Source organism: Eptesicus fuscus, chromosome 21 (assembly GCF_027574615.1).
Source record: "Eptesicus fuscus isolate TK198812 chromosome 21, DD_ASM_mEF_20220401, whole genome shotgun sequence".
NCBI classification, from domain to species: domain Eukaryota; kingdom Metazoa; phylum Chordata; class Mammalia; order Chiroptera; family Vespertilionidae; genus Eptesicus; species Eptesicus fuscus.
The window spans coordinates 47,861,572-47,880,758 of NC_072493.1; the positions used below are offsets into that span (position 1 = coordinate 47,861,572).

The 19,187-nt window shown below is 56.1% G+C and overlaps 3 protein-coding genes across 3 annotated transcripts in view; all 3 read left to right on the forward strand.

The window, feature by feature from the left end:
* The window catches only part of LOC129147079 (leukocyte immunoglobulin-like receptor subfamily A member 6), a 33,681-nt gene that overhangs the window by 13,392 nt on the left and 1,102 nt on the right, over nucleotides 1-19,187 (forward strand). The window lies entirely within an intron of this gene.
* LOC129147753 (leukocyte immunoglobulin-like receptor subfamily A member 6) lies at nucleotides 77-9,803 on the forward strand. The gene is given in 12 exon segments (XM_054711053.1): nucleotides 77-110; nucleotides 268-307; nucleotides 439-491; nucleotides 494-721; nucleotides 869-1,171; nucleotides 1,384-1,680; nucleotides 1,927-2,229; nucleotides 2,508-2,558; nucleotides 2,821-2,871; nucleotides 4,050-4,157; nucleotides 9,252-9,310; nucleotides 9,387-9,803. Coding segments are annotated over 12 exon segments (1,674 nt in total). The 3' UTR covers nucleotides 9,534-9,803.
* On the forward strand, nucleotides 12,277-18,833 carry LOC129147075 (leukocyte immunoglobulin-like receptor subfamily A member 6). Its single transcript, XM_054711054.1, is given in 7 exon segments — nucleotides 12,277-12,307; nucleotides 16,684-16,704; nucleotides 16,707-16,967; nucleotides 17,113-17,415; nucleotides 17,632-17,928; nucleotides 18,181-18,483; nucleotides 18,772-18,833. Coding segments are annotated over 7 exon segments (1,278 nt in total).

The following is a 19,187-nucleotide window of genomic DNA, read 5'->3' on the forward strand; positions in this document are numbered from 1 at the left end:
CACATCCTGTGCGTCTCTGTTTTTCCGGCCCTGAGTCTCCTCCATTTGCAGAGCAGGAGCCACCAGAGCAGACGCCATGATGTTCCTCCTCTCCGCTCTTCTCTGCCTCGGTCAGTGGGGGACACGGGGAGGGGCAGCAGGAGGGGGGATGGCACCCCCTTGTTCATGGGAAATTCAAGGTCTGGCAGCTCTAGTGGACGGGGCCTGATGGGAGGGGAATCAGCCCAGATGTCTGGGTGCAAGTCTCTCACAGGAACTCTCTTTCAGGGCTGAGTCTGGGCCATACGACCCACATGCAGACAGGTGAGTCTTCCCCAGGCTCCATGTCCCTCCTCTTCCTTCACCGCTGGGGCTCAGGAGGGAGCGCAGAGGTCCTGGCCTGAGCTGGGGATGAGGGTGGGGAAGGTCTTGGTAATGCAGCCTCTAGTTTCCTTCCAGGGATCCTCCCAAACCCACCCTCTGGGCTGAGCCAGGCTCTGTGATCCCTTATGGGAGCCTGTGACCCCCTGGGATGAGGGGACCATGGAGGCCCAGAAGTTTGATCTGTATTAGGAAGGAAAGTGTGTGCTTTGGAACACACGGACTCAAAGGAAGTCCACAGCCAAGGGCAAGTTCTCCATCACACACATGACAGGGAATGATGCAGGGAGATACTCCTGCTATTATAACAGCCCCGCTGGCTGGTCAGAGCGCAGTGACCCCCTGGAGCTGGTGGTGACAGGTGAGAGGACACTCAGGGGTCCCAGCCTCAGGCTCTGCCCTCAGGAAGGGGGTCTGCTCTCAGGGTGTCTCCCTCTCACAGCCCAGCCCTGGGGGGACATGAGGGAGGTGTGAGCCCCATTTAACACGCTGCCTCCTCCTCTCCTAGGATCCTACAGCAAACCCAGCCTCTCAGCCCTGCCCAGCCCTGTCGTGACCTCAGGAGGGAAAGTGACCCTCCAGTGTGGCTCAGGGCAGGGATTTGACAGGTTCCGTCTGACTAAGGAAGGAGATCACAGGCTCTACAGGACCACGGACTCAGAGCCACACCCCAGTGGGCAGTCCCAGGCCCTGTTCCCTGTTGGCCCCGTGACCCCCATTCACAGGTGGAGGTTCAGATGCTATGGCTATTACTGGAAGAGACCCCAGGAGTTGTCACACCCCAGTGACATCCTGGAGCTCCTGGTCCCAGGTGAGTAAGTCCCATTATACTCCCATCCATTGATTGAGGCACCAGACACATTGGAATCTTCTCTGGGAAGGGATCCCCATGTGAGAGAGTGAGGGGAGCACAGGAGCCCCTGGGCCAGAGACACAGAGAGAGACAGTGAGACCTGGGGGCCAAGACAGGAGAAGGGGTTTATGGGAGGAGCAGCCCCTGTAATTCACGTCTGGTCTCCCCAGGTGAGTCTGGGAAGCCCTCCCTCCTGAGCCAGCAGGGCCCCATTGTGGCCTCTGGACAGAGCCTGACCCTCCAGTGTCACTCTGATGTCGGCTATGACAGATTCGCTCTGCACAAGGAGGGGGAACGGGACCTCCCCCAGAGCCTTGTCCTGCAGCCCCAGGCTGGGCTCTCTCAGGCCCACTTCCTCCTGGGCACTGTGAGCAGCTCCCACGGGGGCCGGTACCGATGCTACGGTGGATTCAACCTGTCCTCTGAGTGGTCGGCCCCCAGTGACCCCCTGGACATCCTGGTGGCAGGTGAGGAGCCAGTGGGTTCAGTTAGGGACCCAGATTCTGCACAGGTCCTGCTGGGGGTCTCTGGTGGGCAGGTCCGAGTAAAGGTGCTGCACCCCAGGGAGGGTAGAGACAGAGTGTGGGAGGTTAGAGGGGGAGACTCGGAGGAACAGAGACAGACAGAGAGGAAGGTCCTCAGAGAGAGGCCTGGTGACTCTCAGGCCAGAACAAGGTGGGCAGGCAGCCCTCACCCTCCCTCTCTCTCTCTAGGACACCTGTCTGACACACCCTCCCTCTCGGTGCAGCCAGGCCCCAGGGTGGCCTCAGGAGAGAATGTGACCCTGCGGTGTCAGTCACAGAGCCAGAGGGACACGTTCCTTCTGGCCAAGGAGGGGGCAGCTGATCCCCCCTCTCGTCTGAGATCAAAGCACCGAGCTCGGAAGTTCCAGGCAGAGTTCTCCATGACTCCTGTGACCTCAGCCCACTGGGGCACCTACAGGTGCTACAGTTCAAACAGCTCCTCCCCCTTCCTGCTGTCACACCCCAGTAAGCCCTTGGAGCTTCTGGTCTCAGGTGAGGGCCCCTGACCCTGTCCGCTTTGATGTGAACTCAGGGTCCAATTCCCAGAAGAATTATGGGCTGAAACTAGGGTGAGGGGCTTCCAGGATGGTCATCCTGAGGAGATCCTTTCCTTGGAGGCCCTCCCACTCCGTCCACCCCCTTTCCCTCACCTGGATACTGAAGCAGTGGGAGGTCTCAGGGGCCACAGCACAGATGATAGAGGGTGTCTGTGTGAAATGGGGTCCAGGGCCAGCCCAGGTCTCTCAACCTCTTTGTGTCATCACATGCAGGACCCTCTGGAGCCCCCAGCCCCCCACCCACAGGGCCTACCTCCACAGCAGGTGAGTCCCGGGGAGCTCTGCTCAGGGGGAGCACAGCCCACCCAGAAAGTCCTGAGAGTCTGTCAGGGGATCAAGTGACCCAGATCCTCAAGGATGGCTTGTGTCCCGGGCTGGGAGGTGGGGGGCCTGGGAATCCCAGAGTCTGAGGCTGGTGATGGGTGGGGTGGTCATGGCAGAGGGAGATGTGGAGGTGCAGTCTGGGGAGGAGCTGGGCTCATGTGGGGAGATGACAGCCCCCCGTCCTGCCCCATCCTGAATCCAGGATGCTCTGAGGATCAGTCTCACCTACCCTCAGGATCAGGCCCACAGACAGGTAAATGGGGGTCTCTGTGGGGAGGTGGCGGGTGCCTGATGGGGACGGGGCTGAGCCATATGGGAGTCAGGCCCCTCTGGATTTGCTGACTTGGACACCACTTCCCCTGTCTGGGCCTTAGTGTCTGCAGGTGTGAAAGGAGAGAATCCTTGTCCAGAGCTTAGACTTCCTGTCGGTTCTGGCCCTGACCTCCTGGAAGAGGGCCTCACAGGGAAGCCCCCAGGACGTGATGTTATGGGGCCTGCCCCCTCTGTCTCAGTGACGGTGACACTGTACAGGGAGGGACAGGCAGGACAAGGGTCCAGGCCCCCAGTCCTCCCCCTCAACTCAGGCTCAGCTCAGAGGAGGGAACAGGGTGGATCAGCCCCGGGTCAGCTCCAGGCTCTGCTGCTCCTGCTGTGGGGCTGAGCGGTCCCCTCTCTCCTCTGAGTGTGGGGTTCCTGTCTCCTCATCCCTGGTCCCATCCTACTCACAGGCTGCTGGAAGATGAGGTGACATAAGGGCCTCACAGAGCTCAGGAAGGCAGAGCCCCCAGCCTAGCCTGACCTTCCCAAGGGGGCATCAGGGTCTACAGGGTGGGGACGGAGCCAGGAGAGACTAATAGAGTCCACACCACACCCTGCCCCTCCCTGTCCCTGCTGTGCTGGGGGCGGTAATGAGGAAGGACCTACAACTCCAGATGAGATGTGGACAGGCCCCTGCAGAGGGGAGCCTAGATCAAGAAGCTGGTGTTCCCCTGGGGGGCAGCATGAGGACAGCACAGGGAATCCACAGTCCTGGGTTCCTGTACCAGCCCTGCCCCGTCCAGACTGGGTGACCTGGGGCACGTGGTTAACCTCTCTGAGCCTCAGTGAAGTGGGTGGTGGGGTCAGCAATGCCAGGGTGCATGACTGTGTGAGGTGAGAGGAGATGAGTGACAGACCCCAGCATGAGCCTCACACACAGTAGGTGCTCATTAAATTGCATCACTGGCTCATTCATGACGTCACTCATGTCCAAAGTCCCAAATGGTACATGATCATCCTGTTCGGGGTCTCAGTGTCCCTCATCCTGCTGCTCTCCCTCCTCCTCTGTGAGGTGAGAGGAGATAAATGACAGGTCCCAGCATGTGCCTCGCACACAGTAGGTGATCATTAAAGGGCATCATTGACTCATTCATGAAGTCTCTAATGTCCTAGGTTCCAAATGGTACTGGATAGTGCTCTTGGTGGCCTTGGTTCTGCTGCTCTCCCTCCTCCTCTTCCTCGTCCTCCGACATCGACGTCAGAGCAAAGGCAGGAGCTCAGGTGAGTAGAAAAGAGGGTGACCTGGGTCACACAATAGGAAGCTCAGAGCACCTGCACAGGAAAACTAAATAGATGAAGAAGGTCAGCTGGGAAAAAGATATCTCCAGAGTTTCAAATCAGAAAACCTAGGAAAAATACACTCATTGTCAGCACAGATGTACAGAGGTAAAGTCATCTTTCATCCTTTTCAGTCTCATGAATAGGAAACATTCTCACAAGTGCTTTCTCCGAATCTATTATAAGATCATGTGATTTTTTTTAAAATTTCTTTATTGATTAAGGTGTCACATATTTGTCCTCATCCCCCCATTCCCATCCCACCCCTCTCCCCACGCATGCCCCAAGCCCCTGTTGAACTTAACAGTTGGATAGGCTCATATGCATGCACACAAGTCCTTTGGTTGAACTCTTCCCCTCCCCCCACCCTCCCCTTTCCTCCCTCTGAGGCCAGATAGTCCGATCTATGCCTCCTTGCTTCTGGTTCTGTTCTTGTTCCTCAGTCTATGTTGTTCATCATTTCCCCTAGATGAGCGAGATCATATGTCACTAGATATATACTTATAAGAACTGAATGTGAGACGAGCAATAATAGTTATGCTGACAGGCAAATGAATCAGTCTGTAGCGAACTTCCCCCTGGAACAACAGTTCTTTTTAGACCCAATTTCAATGTCCAGCTGTTCCTTCTGTGTACATCTAGAGCTGACCCCTCAGCTCTGGATGGTGGACAAATGGTGGTAACGGAGGTCCGACTCCCTCTGGTTTGGTCTCGGCTGGACCCAGGGGCACGGCGTCACCCGGATTAAAGGGCACGTGGCCACACCCATACCCAAGGGGCGTGTGGCCTCACCTGGGCCTGAGACCCAGCCTCACCCGGATGAATCCAGGGGCACACGGCCTCACCCGGACCCAGGATCCGGCTTCACCCGTACCCAGGGACGTTTGGCCTCTCCCAGACCCAGGGGCATGTGGCCACACCTGGGCTTAGGTGCACAAGGCCTCACCCGGATCCAGGGACACATGGTCTCTCCCGGACCCGGGGACGCTTGGCCTCTCCCAGACCCAGGGGAATGTGGCCTCACCCAGGCCTAGGTGCACGAGGTCTCACCCGGATCCAGGGACACATGGTCTCACCCGGACCCAGGGACGCTTGGCCTCTCCCAGACCCAGGGGCACGTGGCCTCACCCGGGCCTAGGTACACGAGGCCTCACCCAGATCCAGGGACACATGGTCTCACCCGGACCCAGGGACGCTTGGCCTCTCCCAGACCCAGGGGCACGTGGCCTCACCCGGGCCTAGGTGCAGGAGGCCTCACCCGGATCCAGGGACACATGGTCTCACCCGGACCCCGGGACGCTTGGCCTCTCCCAGACCCAGGGGCACGTGGCCTCACCCGGGCCTAGGTACACGAGGCCTCACCCGGATCCAGGGACACATGGTCTCACCCGGACCCAGGGACGCTTGGCCTCTCCCAGACCCAGGGGCATGTGGCCTCACCCGGGCCTAGGTTCACGAGGCCTCACCCGGATCCAGGGACACATGGTTTCACCCGGACCCAGGGACGCTTGGCCTCTCCCAGACCCAGGGGCACGTGGCCTCACCCAGTCCTAGGTGCGCGAGGCCTCACCCGGATCCAGGGACACATGGTCTCACCCGGACCCAGGGACGCTTGGCCTCTCCCAGACCCAGGGGCACGTGGCCTCACCCGGGCCTAGGTGCGCGAGGCCTCACCCGGATCCAGGGACACATGGTCTCACCCGGATCCAGGGACGCTTGGCCTCTCCCAGACCCAGGGGCACGTGGTCTCACCCGGGCCTAGGTGCACGAGGCCTCACCTGGGTCCAGGGACACATGGTCTCACCCGGACCCAGGGACGCTTGGCCTCTCCCAGACCCAGGGGCACGTGACCTCACCCGGGCCTAGGTGCACGAGGCCTCACCCGGATCCAGGGACACATGGTCTCACCTGGACCCAGGGGTGTGTGGCCTCTCCCAGACTCAGGGGCACGTGACCTCTCCCAGACCCAGGGGCACGTGGCCTCACCCGGGCCTAGGTGTGCGAGGCCTCAACTGGATCTAGGGACATCTGGCCTCATTCGGACCCAGGGGAGTGCGGCCTCCCCCAGACCCAGGGGCGCTTAGCCTCACCCGGGCACGGGACCCAGCGTCATCCGGGTCCAGGGGCACATGGCCTCACCCGGACCCGGAATCTGGCCTCACCTGGGCCCAAGGGCACGTGGCCTCACCCAGACCCAGGGACGTGAGGCCTCACCTATACCCAGAGGCGTGTGACCACACCCGAACCCAGAGGCGCGCAACCCTGCCCGCACCCGGGTCTCAGCGGGGCCCCGTTTTCCCGATCCCAATTCCTGCCGGTCAACCCCCCCTCAGCAATTCCCCCAGCCATCCTGCCAGAGCTCCAGGACGGCTGCTGCAGAACTCGTCGGGCGGCGGCTCGGTGAAGCTCCGGTGCGCCCGGTGCATGGCGGCAGGCCGGTCCGGCTTCGCTGCGTCGGCCCTTGGGTCTGCAGCGGTGGCCGGTCGCCGAGCATGCGCACCTGGCCGCTTCCGGGGCGTTGAGATTCTTGACGGACTTGGAGGTCAGCAAGCGCGGAGTCTCCCACCCCATGTCTCATAGGGGCTCGTCTGTCCGTGCTCGGCAGCCAGTGGAGCCGTCCCCTCAGCCAGAGACCGCTGGGGGAACTGCGCCGAGCACGTTCCAGGCCGCCGTTGTGTCGCCTGAGCCGTAGTTCTTAAAGTGTGGTCTTTGGGTCACCGGCATCAGCATCATCCCGTATACCCCTCTTTTATTCTAGTTGTAGAGCATCCACTCAGCCAGCCCTATGGTGGTCTTGGATGGTGTCTGCTCTGCTCTCCTGTCGTAGTCTCAAAGTTGTTGTGGTAGGCAGCAATCAGGCTTCCGCCCTATGCCTCCATCTTGGTCCTCCTTTGTATAGTTAAGTCTTGATTGTTGTTGGTGTTACTGGGAGGGCTCTCTTTGTCTATAAAGGAAGAGTTGCTGTGCAGGAGACACGTTTATGGGCCGGGTCTTGGTGCAGCAAGGCTTTGGCGCTCACTGAATGTGTCACTTATGCGCTCACTGAATGTGTCACTTATGTGGTTGAAATCTGGTGTCATCTCCCACAGACCACTAGATGCCCTCGTTTCTGGGTCTCCAATGGGGTGTAGATCAGCTACTGCCTTAGGCACTCAGCAAGGATTACAGCAAAAACTGTAGTTTCCTCCTCCTGTCTGAGTGGCCCTGGAGCAGTCCGACTAGAACAGCAGTTCATCTGGTCCGCTGCCAGAGGGCAGGCCACCCACATGCATAAGCCGTTGCTTGGAGCGCAGGTGCGCCTGCAAGACTTGCGGGGCGGGTCTTCAAAACGTGCGGGGTGGGTCCCAGGGCGGGTCGGGTCCCAGGGCGGGGCGGGGTCTCAGGGCGCCAACAGGCCATGGTGCGGCGAGCCTCGATGGCTGCGAGTCTGGTCCTTCTGCCTTCCACGTTTCTAAGTCCCCTTGTTCCGCACTCCAGCGCAGCATACACTGATTGCTGGGCGCACCTCCGCAAGAGTCCCACCTCTCCCCGCAGGCATCTGGGTCTCCCGCGGGTTCCCAGAAGCTGGATTTCAGGGTGATGGAGAGCTAATCTCCCCTAGGTTTGGAACAAAAGCCCCTTTCCCCTGCCACCAGCCAGACCCACGCGCCTCCACACCTCATCCCCTCCGATTTCGCTGGATGTGAGGCAACAGGTCAGCCTTTCACCTCCGCCGCCATCTTTTTCGAACTTCCCAATTTGTACTTCTTAATCCCTTCAATTCAGTCAACTCTACTGAAGTCTAGCGCCGCCAGGAGGTGCACGGAGAGGGCGCCCGGGCCTCCGTCCGGTGTGCGGGGCGCGTGGCCCGCGGAATGCGGGGGCTGCGCGGTCGGGATGGGCGCTGGGCGGCCGCAGGGCTCCGGGCGCCACCGCCGCCGCCACCGCCACCGCTGCCACCGCCGTGTCCCCAGCGCCCCGGGCTGGGCGGCCTGCGGGGGCGGCGCAGTTGCGAAACTGAGTGAGTATGGAATCTGAACTTTCCTTGGCGGCCGCGATTTCTGGGCAGCATCTGGGACCCCTCCCGCCTGCTCCCCAAGCCCCCGAGCCCGCTTCCTCTCCGCACCTGGGGCCTCTTAGCCGCCTTCTTGATTCTCCTCCGTCAAAATGGCTAGAGGGCTTGAATGTAAGATGAGAGCTCCTAAGAATCCTCCAAGTCGGTGTTGGCGGCCTCCGGGGCTCCGGGGATCTCACTGCGCAGCTCGGCCAGGTCGGTGGCGCGGATGCGCCCCTCCTGCATAAAGATGGTCTCTTCCTTCACCGAGAGCCGCTGCGCTGAGTCCGCGGCCTCCGCCACAGCAGCTGCCGGGGCGCCCAGGAGCCCATGGCCCCGGCTTCGGTGTTGACTGAGGGGAGCAGCCGCCCGGTCTGGGGAGACTCGAGCAGCAGTCACCACCCTCACCAGTCCATGTTTCAGTTTTATTTCCGAAACTGCCATGCGAGGCAGCAGATCAGCCTTTCACCTCCGCCGCCATCTTTTCGCTCCTCCACAAGTTTTTTTTCAGATCATGTGATTTTTATCCTTCATTGTGTTTATGTGGTGCATCACGTTTATTGATGCGTGAATATTGAACCATCCTTGCATCTCCAGAAAAGGTCTTTTTGGTCATGGTGTATGATGTTTTTAATTTATTGCTGGATCTGGCACCATGAGGATAAGTGACAGGAGGACTTCAACAGTGGAATTTAGGGGAAAAGAAACCATTGCGTTGAATCTTTAGATCCATAGACAACTAGATGATAAAGATGTGGCATGTATGCACTGTGGAATATACATCAGGTATAAAGAGAATGAAATGCTGCCATTTGGGACGACATGGAGGACCTAGAGGGTATTATGCTGAGTGAAATGATTCAGGAGACGCTGCTCCATCTCACTGTCAATCTCCAGCAGAATAGGACAGTTGAAGGCCCCCCCAGGGAGTCTGTACGCCCAGGTGAACTGCTCAACATCAAGCCTCAGGCAGGGAATGACCACCTCTCCTTCTTCTCTATCAGGGGCATTTTTGCACACAAAGGACAGACAAGCAGAAGAGGACAGACAGATGGACAGTCAGGTGGGTCCCATCCTCCCCAGGCCCTGAGGCTTCTCAAACCCCAACCACGTTTCATCCCTCTGTCTCCCTGCCCCAGGCTGCTGCACCTGACACCCCCCAAGATGTGACCTACGCCCAGCTGAACCTCTTGGCCCTTAGACATCAGACAAGTGCACCCCCATCCTCCCCGTCAGAGGAGCCCCCAGAAGAGCCCAGTGTGTATGCTGCTCTAGCCATCCACTAGCTCAGGAGGGACTCAGACCCCACACTTTAGGGAGGGAGCCTGCAGGGACCCCAGAAGGCAGGAAAGTGCCCCCTGGACATTCAGGTAGTGCCCTGCCCACCGTGGAGAACTGAGGTGTCCCTGGGACTCCCGGGGAGTCACCTCATTCTATCGTCAAAGATAAGCCAATATCTCCACATTTGGAAACCAAAGCAACAGACTTCCCAATAACCAACGTGTGAACAAAATCAAGTGAATGTTTTAACTGGAATTGTAATGTAAATGTGATGCATGAAACCTATGTAATAATAAAATTAAGAACCTCAATGGCCTAATCTATCATGTCAAGAATTTAGGGGGGAAAAATATTTCATTGAATCTTTAGATCCATAGACAGCTAGATGATAAAGATGTGGTGTGTATGCACAATGGAATGTAAACCAGCCATAAAGAGAATGAAATCCTGCCATTTGGGACAACATGGAGGACCTAGAGGGTATTATGCTGAATGAAATGATTCAAACAAGGAAGGATGTCTCTTATCTCTGGGATTTTTCACATCCTCACAGCAAAGGGAACAAAAGCAGACCCATAGAAATAAATAACAAACCGGTGGTTGCCAGACGGGAGGGGAGGAAGGATGGGTGAGAAGGGGAAGGGAAGATAGTCAATAATAAATATCATATCTGTGCTGTACACCGGAAACTAATATGCTATTGTATGCCAAGTATGCTTTAATAAAAATGGTCAATTAAAAAAAAAGTGGTTAGTTAAATGATAGAACCGTTTTTCTAAATGAGGTTGTAAGGAGGAAATGACACGTTTTTGCACAGCAAAGGAAACCATCAACAAAATGAAAAGACAGCCCACCGAATGGAGAACTATTTGCCAATACATCTGATAAGGGCTTATTGTCCAACATTTATAAGGGATTTATAAAGCTCAACACCAACCCTCCCCCCAAACAATCCAATAAAAAATTGGGCAGAGAACCTAAATAGACACCTTTCCAAGGAGGACACACCGATGGCCCGTAGACATATGAACAGATGCTCAACATCACTAATCATCAGAGAGAGGCAAATGGAAACCACACACCTTTCAGGATGGCTTATCATCAATAAATCCACAAATACCTATGCCCCTCTATGATCATAGCAGCAGCATTTACAAAAGCCAAGATCTGGAAACAGCCCAAGTGCCCATCAGCGGAGGAAAGCTGTGGTACATTTACACAGTGGAATAATATGCAGCTGTAAAATAAAGAAGGAACTCTTACCTTTTGCGACAGCATGGATGGTCCTGGAGAGCATTATGTCAAGTGAAATAAGCCAGTCAGAGAAAGACAAGTTTCCTATGTTTTCACTCATATTTGGAATCTAATAAACAAAATAAAATAAAATAAATAACAAACGTAGTGGAGAAAGACTCACAGATACAGAGAACAGACTGTCAGCTGTCAGAGGAGAAGGATTTGGGGAGAAGGGTGAATGGATTAAGCAAAGAAATAAAAGGAAGACTCATGAACACAGACAATACTATGGTGACTGCCAGAGGGAAGGGTAGGGCGGGGGAGGTAAAAACGGGGTAAGGGGTGTAAAAATAGACTAGACTTAGGGTGATAAGCACACAGTACCATGTACAGATGACGTTGTGTAGAATCGTATACCTGAAACCTGCAGGAACTGACGATTCACTAAAAATTTCAATAAAAAACAAATATATTTTTTTAAAAAAACAACAAATACCGATAGGCTGTTCAGGGATGTGGTTCCTGTCAGACCCAGCGCCTGCTATTTTTAGGGTGAAAAGCAGGTGTCACCTTCCTGTGAGGCTAGCGCCTTCTGAAGAGTGTGTGTGTGGTGTGAGGACCCTGCCCCCCACATCCTGTGACCTCCTCCGCTGGGCTCAACCCCTGCCTCCCCTTCCTCAGGAGCACCCTGGTCCCCAAGTCCTCAGCCTCAGGAAGGGCAGGTAAGCAGGGACCCCTCTTTGGAGCTGAATATGGACTTCGTGTTTGTGAATTTCTGCTCCTCACCTGCCTCTGAGGTGAAAACACAAGAAGTGTCTCTCCTGGGACTTTTATGCCTTTGTGACTGACATTGAAGTCTTTTATCCATTCTGAGTGCATTCTCGTGTATGGTGTAAGTGGGTGGTACATTTTCTTATTATTCTTTTTAAAAAATATATATTTTATATATTTTTTTACAGAGAAGAAGGGAGAGGGAAAGAGAGCCAGAAACATCGATGAGAGAGAAACATTGATCAGCTGCCTCCTGCACACCCCCTACTGGGGATGTGCCCGCAACCAAGGTACATGCCCTTGACCGGAATCGAACCTGGGACCCTTCTTTCCGCAGGCCGACGCTCTATCCACTGAGCCACACCGGCCAGGCTATTCTTATTCTTATTCTTATTCTTTTTTTTTTTTTGCATGTGCCTGTCCAATTTTCCCAGCACCATTATTGTAGAGCCTGCCCTCACTCCGCTGTATATTCACAAAGTCACTAATCATCAGGGAAATACAAGTGCTGGATGTCGAGAAGAGGGAGCCCTCATGCACCGCTGCTGGGAATGCAGCCGGGTGCAGCCACTGTGGAAAGCCGTAGGCAGGTTCCTCAAAAAATAAAAATGTGGAACTGCCATTTGACCCAGTGATTCCACTTCTGGGGATAGAATCGAAGAAACCCGAAACGCTCATTCGAAAGAATATACCTGGTACGCATCCCCTACGTTCACTGTAGCATCATTTACAACAGCCAAGATGTGCAAGCAGGCCACGTGCCCGTCGGGAGGTGAGCGGATAAAAAAGCTGTGGTGCGTTTACACAATGGAGTACAACTCGGCTGTGAAAAAGGATGGAAGGCCTACCTTTTGCCGCAGCATGGATGGACCTGGGGGTTTGTATGCAAAGTGAAATAAGCCAGTCAGAGTAGGACAGGTTCCATATAAAATCACTTAAATGTGGAATCTAAACAACAAAACCATTAAATGTATTTAATATATATTGTTGACGCTGTTACAGATGTCCCCCATTTCTTCCGTTTCCCCACGTCCACCCACCCCATCTCCCCTCCCTTGGCCCTCACCACACTGTTGTCTGTGTCCATGCGCTGTGCATATATGCTCTTTAGTGAATCGCTTCCCATTCTTCATCAAGTCCTCCACCCCCCACCTCCCCTCTGACATCTGTCACTCTATCAATCCATTTCTCCTCCCTTCTTGGCATGTCTCCCATAATGTTGCCATTAGCATTCTTATTTTCTTTTTATAATAGAGGCCCGTGCGCTGATTCATGCACTGGTTGGGGACCCTCAGCCTGGCCTGCACCCTCTCGCAGGCCAGGCTGAGGGATTGGACCAAAACCGGCAGTCTGACATCCCCCAGGGGATGTAGTTGTGCGCAAAGCAGCGGGCGGCCGAGGAGCAGCCCAAGCCTGGGCCAGGCGCCGTGCCTCTCCCGCTCATCCCGACCGTCCACTGCACCTGCCACCGCTCGGTAGTGCTCCCACGGAGGCGGGTGAGACTCGCACCTCCGCAGCTGTGCTTGCCAGCAGTGAGCCCGGTGTCTGGCTCACGTAGGTTAGCTGAACGGTGCTCTCACTGTGGGAGCGCACTGACAACCAGGGGGCAGCTCCTGCATTTAGCATCTGCCCCTGGTGGTCAGTGTGCGTCATAGTGACTGGTCAACCGGTTGCTTGGTCACTTAGGCTTTTATATATATACTACAGGCCCGGTGCACGAAATTCGTGCACGGAGGGGGGTTGTCCCTCAGCCCAGCCTGTACCCTCGCCAATATGGGACCCCTCAAGGGATGTCCGACTGCCCGTTTAGGCCCGATCCCTGAGATCGGGCCTAAACGGGCAGTCTGACATCCCTCTCACAATCCAGGACTGCTGGCTTCCAACTGCTTGCCTGCCTGCCTTCCTGATTGCCCCTAACCGCTTCTGCCTGCCAGCCTGATCACCCCCTAACCACTCTGCTCCCAGCCTGTTTGCCCCCAACTTCCCTCCTCTGCTGGCCTGGTTACCCCTAACTGCCCTCTCCTGCAGAGTTGATCACCTCCAACTGTCCTCCCTTGCAGGCTTGGTCCCTCTCAACTGCCCTCCCTTGCAGGCCGGGTGCCTCCCAACTGACCTCTCCTGCTGGCCATCTTGTGGTGGCCATCTTGTGTCCACATGGGGGCAGGATCTTTGACCACATGGGGGCAGCTATATTGTGTGTTGCAGTGATGATCAACTGCATAGTACTCTTTTATTAGATAGGATAGAGGCCTGGTACAGGGGTGGGGCCCAGCTGGTTTGCCCTGAAGGGTGTCCCGGATCAGGGTGGGGTACCCTTGGGGTGTGGGGCGGCCTGAGTGAGGGGCCTGTGGTGGTTTGCAGGCAGGCCATGCCCTCTGGCGACCCAAGCGGAGGCCCTGGTATCTGGAATTTATTTTCCTTCTACAATTGAAACTTTGTAGCCTAGAGCAGAGCCAAGCCTGGGGCTCCCTCCGAGGCCCACAGCCATTCATTTGTGTTGGGGTTATAATTGAAACTTTGTTGCCTTAAGCTGGTGGGCCTGGCCAGGGTGTGTGGAGAGCTTTGCTTCCCCTGGTGCCGGCGGCAACCCTGGCCTGCTCTCTCAAGCTCCATTCTGCCGCCATTTGTTTGAATTTGTTTACCTTCTATAATTGAAACTTTGTAGCTTGAGTGGAGGCTTAGGCCTGCAACGGCTGGCAGAAAGCTTGGCTTCCTCTGTTACCTAGGAAACCTTGCTCTCTGTGGCTGTAGCCATCTTGGTTTGGGTTAATTTGCATGTCCGCTCTGATTGGATGGTGGGCGGGGCTTGTGGGTGTGGCTTGTGGGTGTGTCGGAGGTATGGTCAATTTGCATATTTGTCTATTATTATATAGGACTAGCTGCCCATTGCAGGAATACTCCTGCAAGAATAGGGCTTCCTGCAGCCTGAGCGAAGCTCCCACCCGTCTAATCTGCCTCGCTCCCTCCCATCTATCCTGCCTCGCTCCCTCCCTCCAGTCTCCACTGCCTCACTCCCACCCATCTCCGCTGCCTCGCTCCCTCCCTTCTCCGCTGCCTCGCCCCTCCCTTCTCCCCTGCGCTGCCTGCTTCCATCTTTTCTCCACCGCCCGGCTTGCTTACTTCTCTGCAGCTTTGCTCCCTTCTGCAGTGCTTGGCTTCCTTCTCCACTGTCTTCAGTCTTCGCTCTGTGTCTGGATATACAAGTTAACTGCCATCTTGGCTGGGTTAATTTGCATATCACTCTTGATTGGCTGGTGGGCGTGGCTGGTGGGTGTAGCGGAGTGATGGCTAATTTGCATATTACTGATTTATTAGATAGGATATATATACATATATATAGATAGATAGATAGATAGCCTTCTCCTTCGAGATAATACCGTATCTTTTGTATTATTATTGACATTATTACAGACTAGTAGCCCATTTGCAGGAAAATCCTGCAAGCGGCTGTTGCGGCCGCATGCGCTGCCGCTGCCGCCGTGCCTGCACCCGCTCGCCACTGCCACCCGCCCCGCTCCGCCCCATTCCACCCTGCTCCGCCCCGCCCGGGCTTTCCCTCTGGCAGCCACCTTGCTTTCCGCTTTTCCTCCCTCTTCCTTCTAAGGTGTCTTCAGTCTTCACTCCTCCCTCTTTCAGCATATGCAAATTAACCGCCATCTTTGTTGGGTAATTTGCATACTCACCCTGATTGGCTGGTGGGCGTGACTTTGGCTGGTGGGCATGGCTTGGGCATAGCGAAGGTGCAGTCAATTTGCATATTAATATTTTATTAGGTAGGATGACCTTCATCTCTGCCTATATGTACCCCCTCAACCAGCACACACCCCACCGCAGGCCTTCTGCACACTAATATCTATGGCTCTGAGCTATGCATATATACAAATAAGTTCTTTAGTTAATCTTTTTCTGCCCCCTCCCTTCCCAGAGATCTGTCCCTTTCTTCCATGCATCATGCCTCTGGACCTATTTTTTTTTTATCAAGTTATTTTGTTCATTAGATTCCAAATATAGGTGAGATCGTGCAATATTTGTCTTTCTCTGGGATTGTGCAATATTTGTCTTTCTCTGACTGGCTTATTTCACTCCACATATTACCCTCCAGGTCCCTCCATGCTGTCTGAAAGGATAAGAGATCCTTTTTTTCACAGCTGCATAGTATTCCCTGGTGTAAATGTACCACAGCTTTTGTACCCACTTATCCACCGATGGGCACTTGGGCTGTTTCCAGGTGTTAGCTGTTGTACATACCGCTGCTATGAACACAGGGGAGCATACGTTCTTTCTGATTGGGGTTTCGGGTTCTGAGGATAGGTTCCCACAAGTGGGATCTGCTGGGTCCATGGGCAGTTCCATTCTGAGTTTCATGTTAACAACTGAGGGATGAACGACTAACACCTCTGCTATAAAAACGTCCAGTGCGAGTAGAGACTGTTTCCTGATGGACCAACAGCACCAACCAGACCCTGCAAAGTCCACTCAAAGTTGCCGTCACAGAACCCAAAGGCCAGACCAAATGTGTAGAGTCGCCGGGAACAAAGGGAAAGATCCCTGCGGGGCCAGGAGGGATCGGGCTCCTGTCCCCCGAGAGCCTTCTCTCCTCCTGAGCCCTTCGTTTGGGGAACCTCAGAGCCAGGCCCCGGGCGGGAGAGTCCGCAGGCAGCGGGTGCACAGCTCACGGACGCGGAAGGGCTGCAGCAGCTTCTGACCCACCACATCCGGTGCGTCTCTGTTTTTCCGGCCCTGAGTCTCCTCCATTTGCAGAGGAGGAGCCACCAGAGCAGACGCCATGATGTCCCTCCTCTCCGCTCTTCTCTGCCTCGGTCAGTGGGGGACACAGGGAGGGGCAGCAGGAGGGGGGATGACACCCGCTTGTTCATGGGAAATTCAAGGTCTGGCAGCTCTAGTGGACGGGGCCTGATGGGAGGGGAATCAGCCCAGATGTCTGGGTGCAAGTCTCTCACAGGAACTCTCTTTCAGGGCTGAGTCTGGGCCATACGACCCACGTGCAGACAGGTGAGTCCTCCCCAGGCTCCATGTCCCTCCTCTTTCTTCACCGCTGGGGCTCAGGAGGGAGCACACAGGTCCTGGGCTGAGCTGGGGATGAGGGTGGGGAAGGTCTTTGTAATGCAGCCTCTAGTTTCCTTCCAGGGACCCTCCCCAAACCCACCTCTGGGCTGAGCCAGGCTCTGTGATCCCTTATGGGAACCCTGTGACCCCCTGGGGTGAGGGGACCCTGGAGGCCCAGACGTTTGATCTGTATTAGGAAGGAAAGTGTGTGCTTTGGAACACACAGACTCAAAGGAAGTCCACAGCCAAGGGCAAGTTCTCTATCACACACATGACAGGGAATGATGCAGGGAGATACTCCTGCTATTATAACAGCCCCGCTGGCTGGTCAAAGCGCAGTGACCCCCTGGAGCTGGTGGTGACAGGTGAAAGGACATTCAAGGGTCCCAGCCTCAGGCTCTGCCCTCAGGAAGGGGGTCTGCTCTCAGAGTATCTCCCTCTCACAGCCCAGCCCTGGGAGACAAGAGGGAGGTGTGAGCCCATTTAACACGCTGCCTCCTCCTCTCCTAGGAGCCTACAGCAAACCCAGCCTCTCAGCCCTGCCCAGCCCTGTCGTGCCCTCAGGAGGGAAAGTGAAACTCCACTGTGGCTCAGGGCAGGGATTTGACAGGTTCCGTCTGACTCAGGAAGGAGATCACAATCTCTCCTGGACCAGGGACTCAGAGCCACACCCCAGTGGGCGGTCCCAGGCCCTGTTCTCTGTGGGCCCAGTGACCCCCATTCACAGGTGGAGGTTCAGATGCTATGGCTGTTCCAGGAAGAGACCCCAGGTGTGCTCACACCCCAGTGACCCCCTGGAGCTCCTGGCCCCAGGTGAGTAAGTCCCATTCTACTCCCATCTATGGATTGAGGCACCAGACACATTGGAATCTTCTCTGGGAAGGGATCCCCATGTGAGAGGGTGAGGGGAGCACGGGAGCCCCTCCCTGGGCCAGAGACACAGAGAGAGACAGTGAGACCTGGGGGCCAGAACAGGAGAAGGGGTTTATGGGAGGAGCAGCCCCTGTAATTCACGTCTGGTCTCCCCAGGTGAGTCTGGGAAGCCCTCCCTCCTGAGCCAGCAGGGCCCCATCGTGGCCTCTGGACAGAGCCTGACCCTCCAGTGCCGCTCTGATGTCGGCTATGACAGATTCGCTCTGCACAAGGAGGGGGGACGGGACCTCCCCCAGAGCCTTGTCCTGCAGCCCCAGGCTGGGCTCTCTCAGGCCCTCTTCCCCCTGGGCACTGTGAGCAGCTCCCACGGGGGCCGGTACAGATGCTACGGTGGATACAACCTCTCCTCTGAGTGGTCGGCCCCCAGTGACCCCCTGGACATCCTGGTGGCAGGTGAGGAGTCAGTGGGTTCAGTCAGGGACCCAGACTCTGCACAGGCCCTGCTGGGGGTCTTTGGTGGGCAGGCCAGAGTGAAGGTGCTGTGCCCAGGGAGGGGGATAGACAGAGTGTGGGAGGTTAGAGGGGGATACTCGAAGGAACAGAGACAGACAGAGAGGAGAGTCCCCAGAGAGAGGCCTGGTGACTCTCAGGCCAGAACAAGGTGGGCAGGCAGCCCTTACCCTCCCTCCCTCTCTCTCTGTCTAGGATGGCTGCATGACAGACCCTCCCTCTCAGTGCAGCCAGGCCCCAGGGTGGCCTCAGGAGAGAACGTGACCCTGCTGTGTCAGTCACGGAGACCGATGGCCACTTTTCTTCTGTCCAAGGAGGGGGCAGCCGATTCCCCCTTGCATCTGAGATCAGACCACCGAGCTCAGCAGTACCAGGCAGAGTTCTCCATGAGCCCTGTGACCTCAGCCCACGGGGGCACCTACAGGTGCTACAGCTCAAGCAGCACCTCCCCCTTCCTGCTGTCACTCCCCAGTGAGCTCCTGGAGCTGCTGGTCTCAGGTGAGGGGCTTCTGACCCTGTCTGCTGAGCTGTCAGCTCAGGGTTCCGTCCCCAGAATAATTATGGGCTGAAAGGGGAGAGGGGCTCTAGGGATGATCACTCAGAGGATATCTGTCCCTTAGAGGCACCCTACCGCTCTCCACAGCCTTCTCCTCACCTGGATCCAGAAGGGGTCAGCTGGGCAGTGGGAGGGACTCAGGGGCCACAGCACAGATGTAGGAGGAGTCTGAGTGAAGTTCCCACTCCAGGGTCAGCACCAGCTCCTCACCCTGTTCCTGTTCTTCCCAGGACCCTGTGGGACCCCAGCCCCCCACCCACAGGGCCCATGTCCACAGCTCATGCGTCACTGAGAGCTGGGCTCTGAGGGAGCACGGACCACCCAGGAAGTCCTGAGAGTCTGTGAGGGCATCAAATCTCTCCTAGATACTCAAGGACAGCTTGTGTGCGGGGTGGGGGGCTAAGATTCAGGCAGATATCAGGAACCACCAGGCTCCTGAGTCTGCGAGGCTGCCAGGTGACAGGGGGGTGGTCAGGGCAGAGGGAGATGTTGCGGCCCTTCCCTGGAAGGGGCAACTGTGGTCAATTGGGGAGAATCCAGCTCCTCCTCTCACCCCACATCCTTATCCACTGGAGGCTCTAAGGATAGGTTGCTTCCCACCATGGAGTCAGGCACCAAGAGGGGTAAGTGAAAGAGGTGGTGGAAT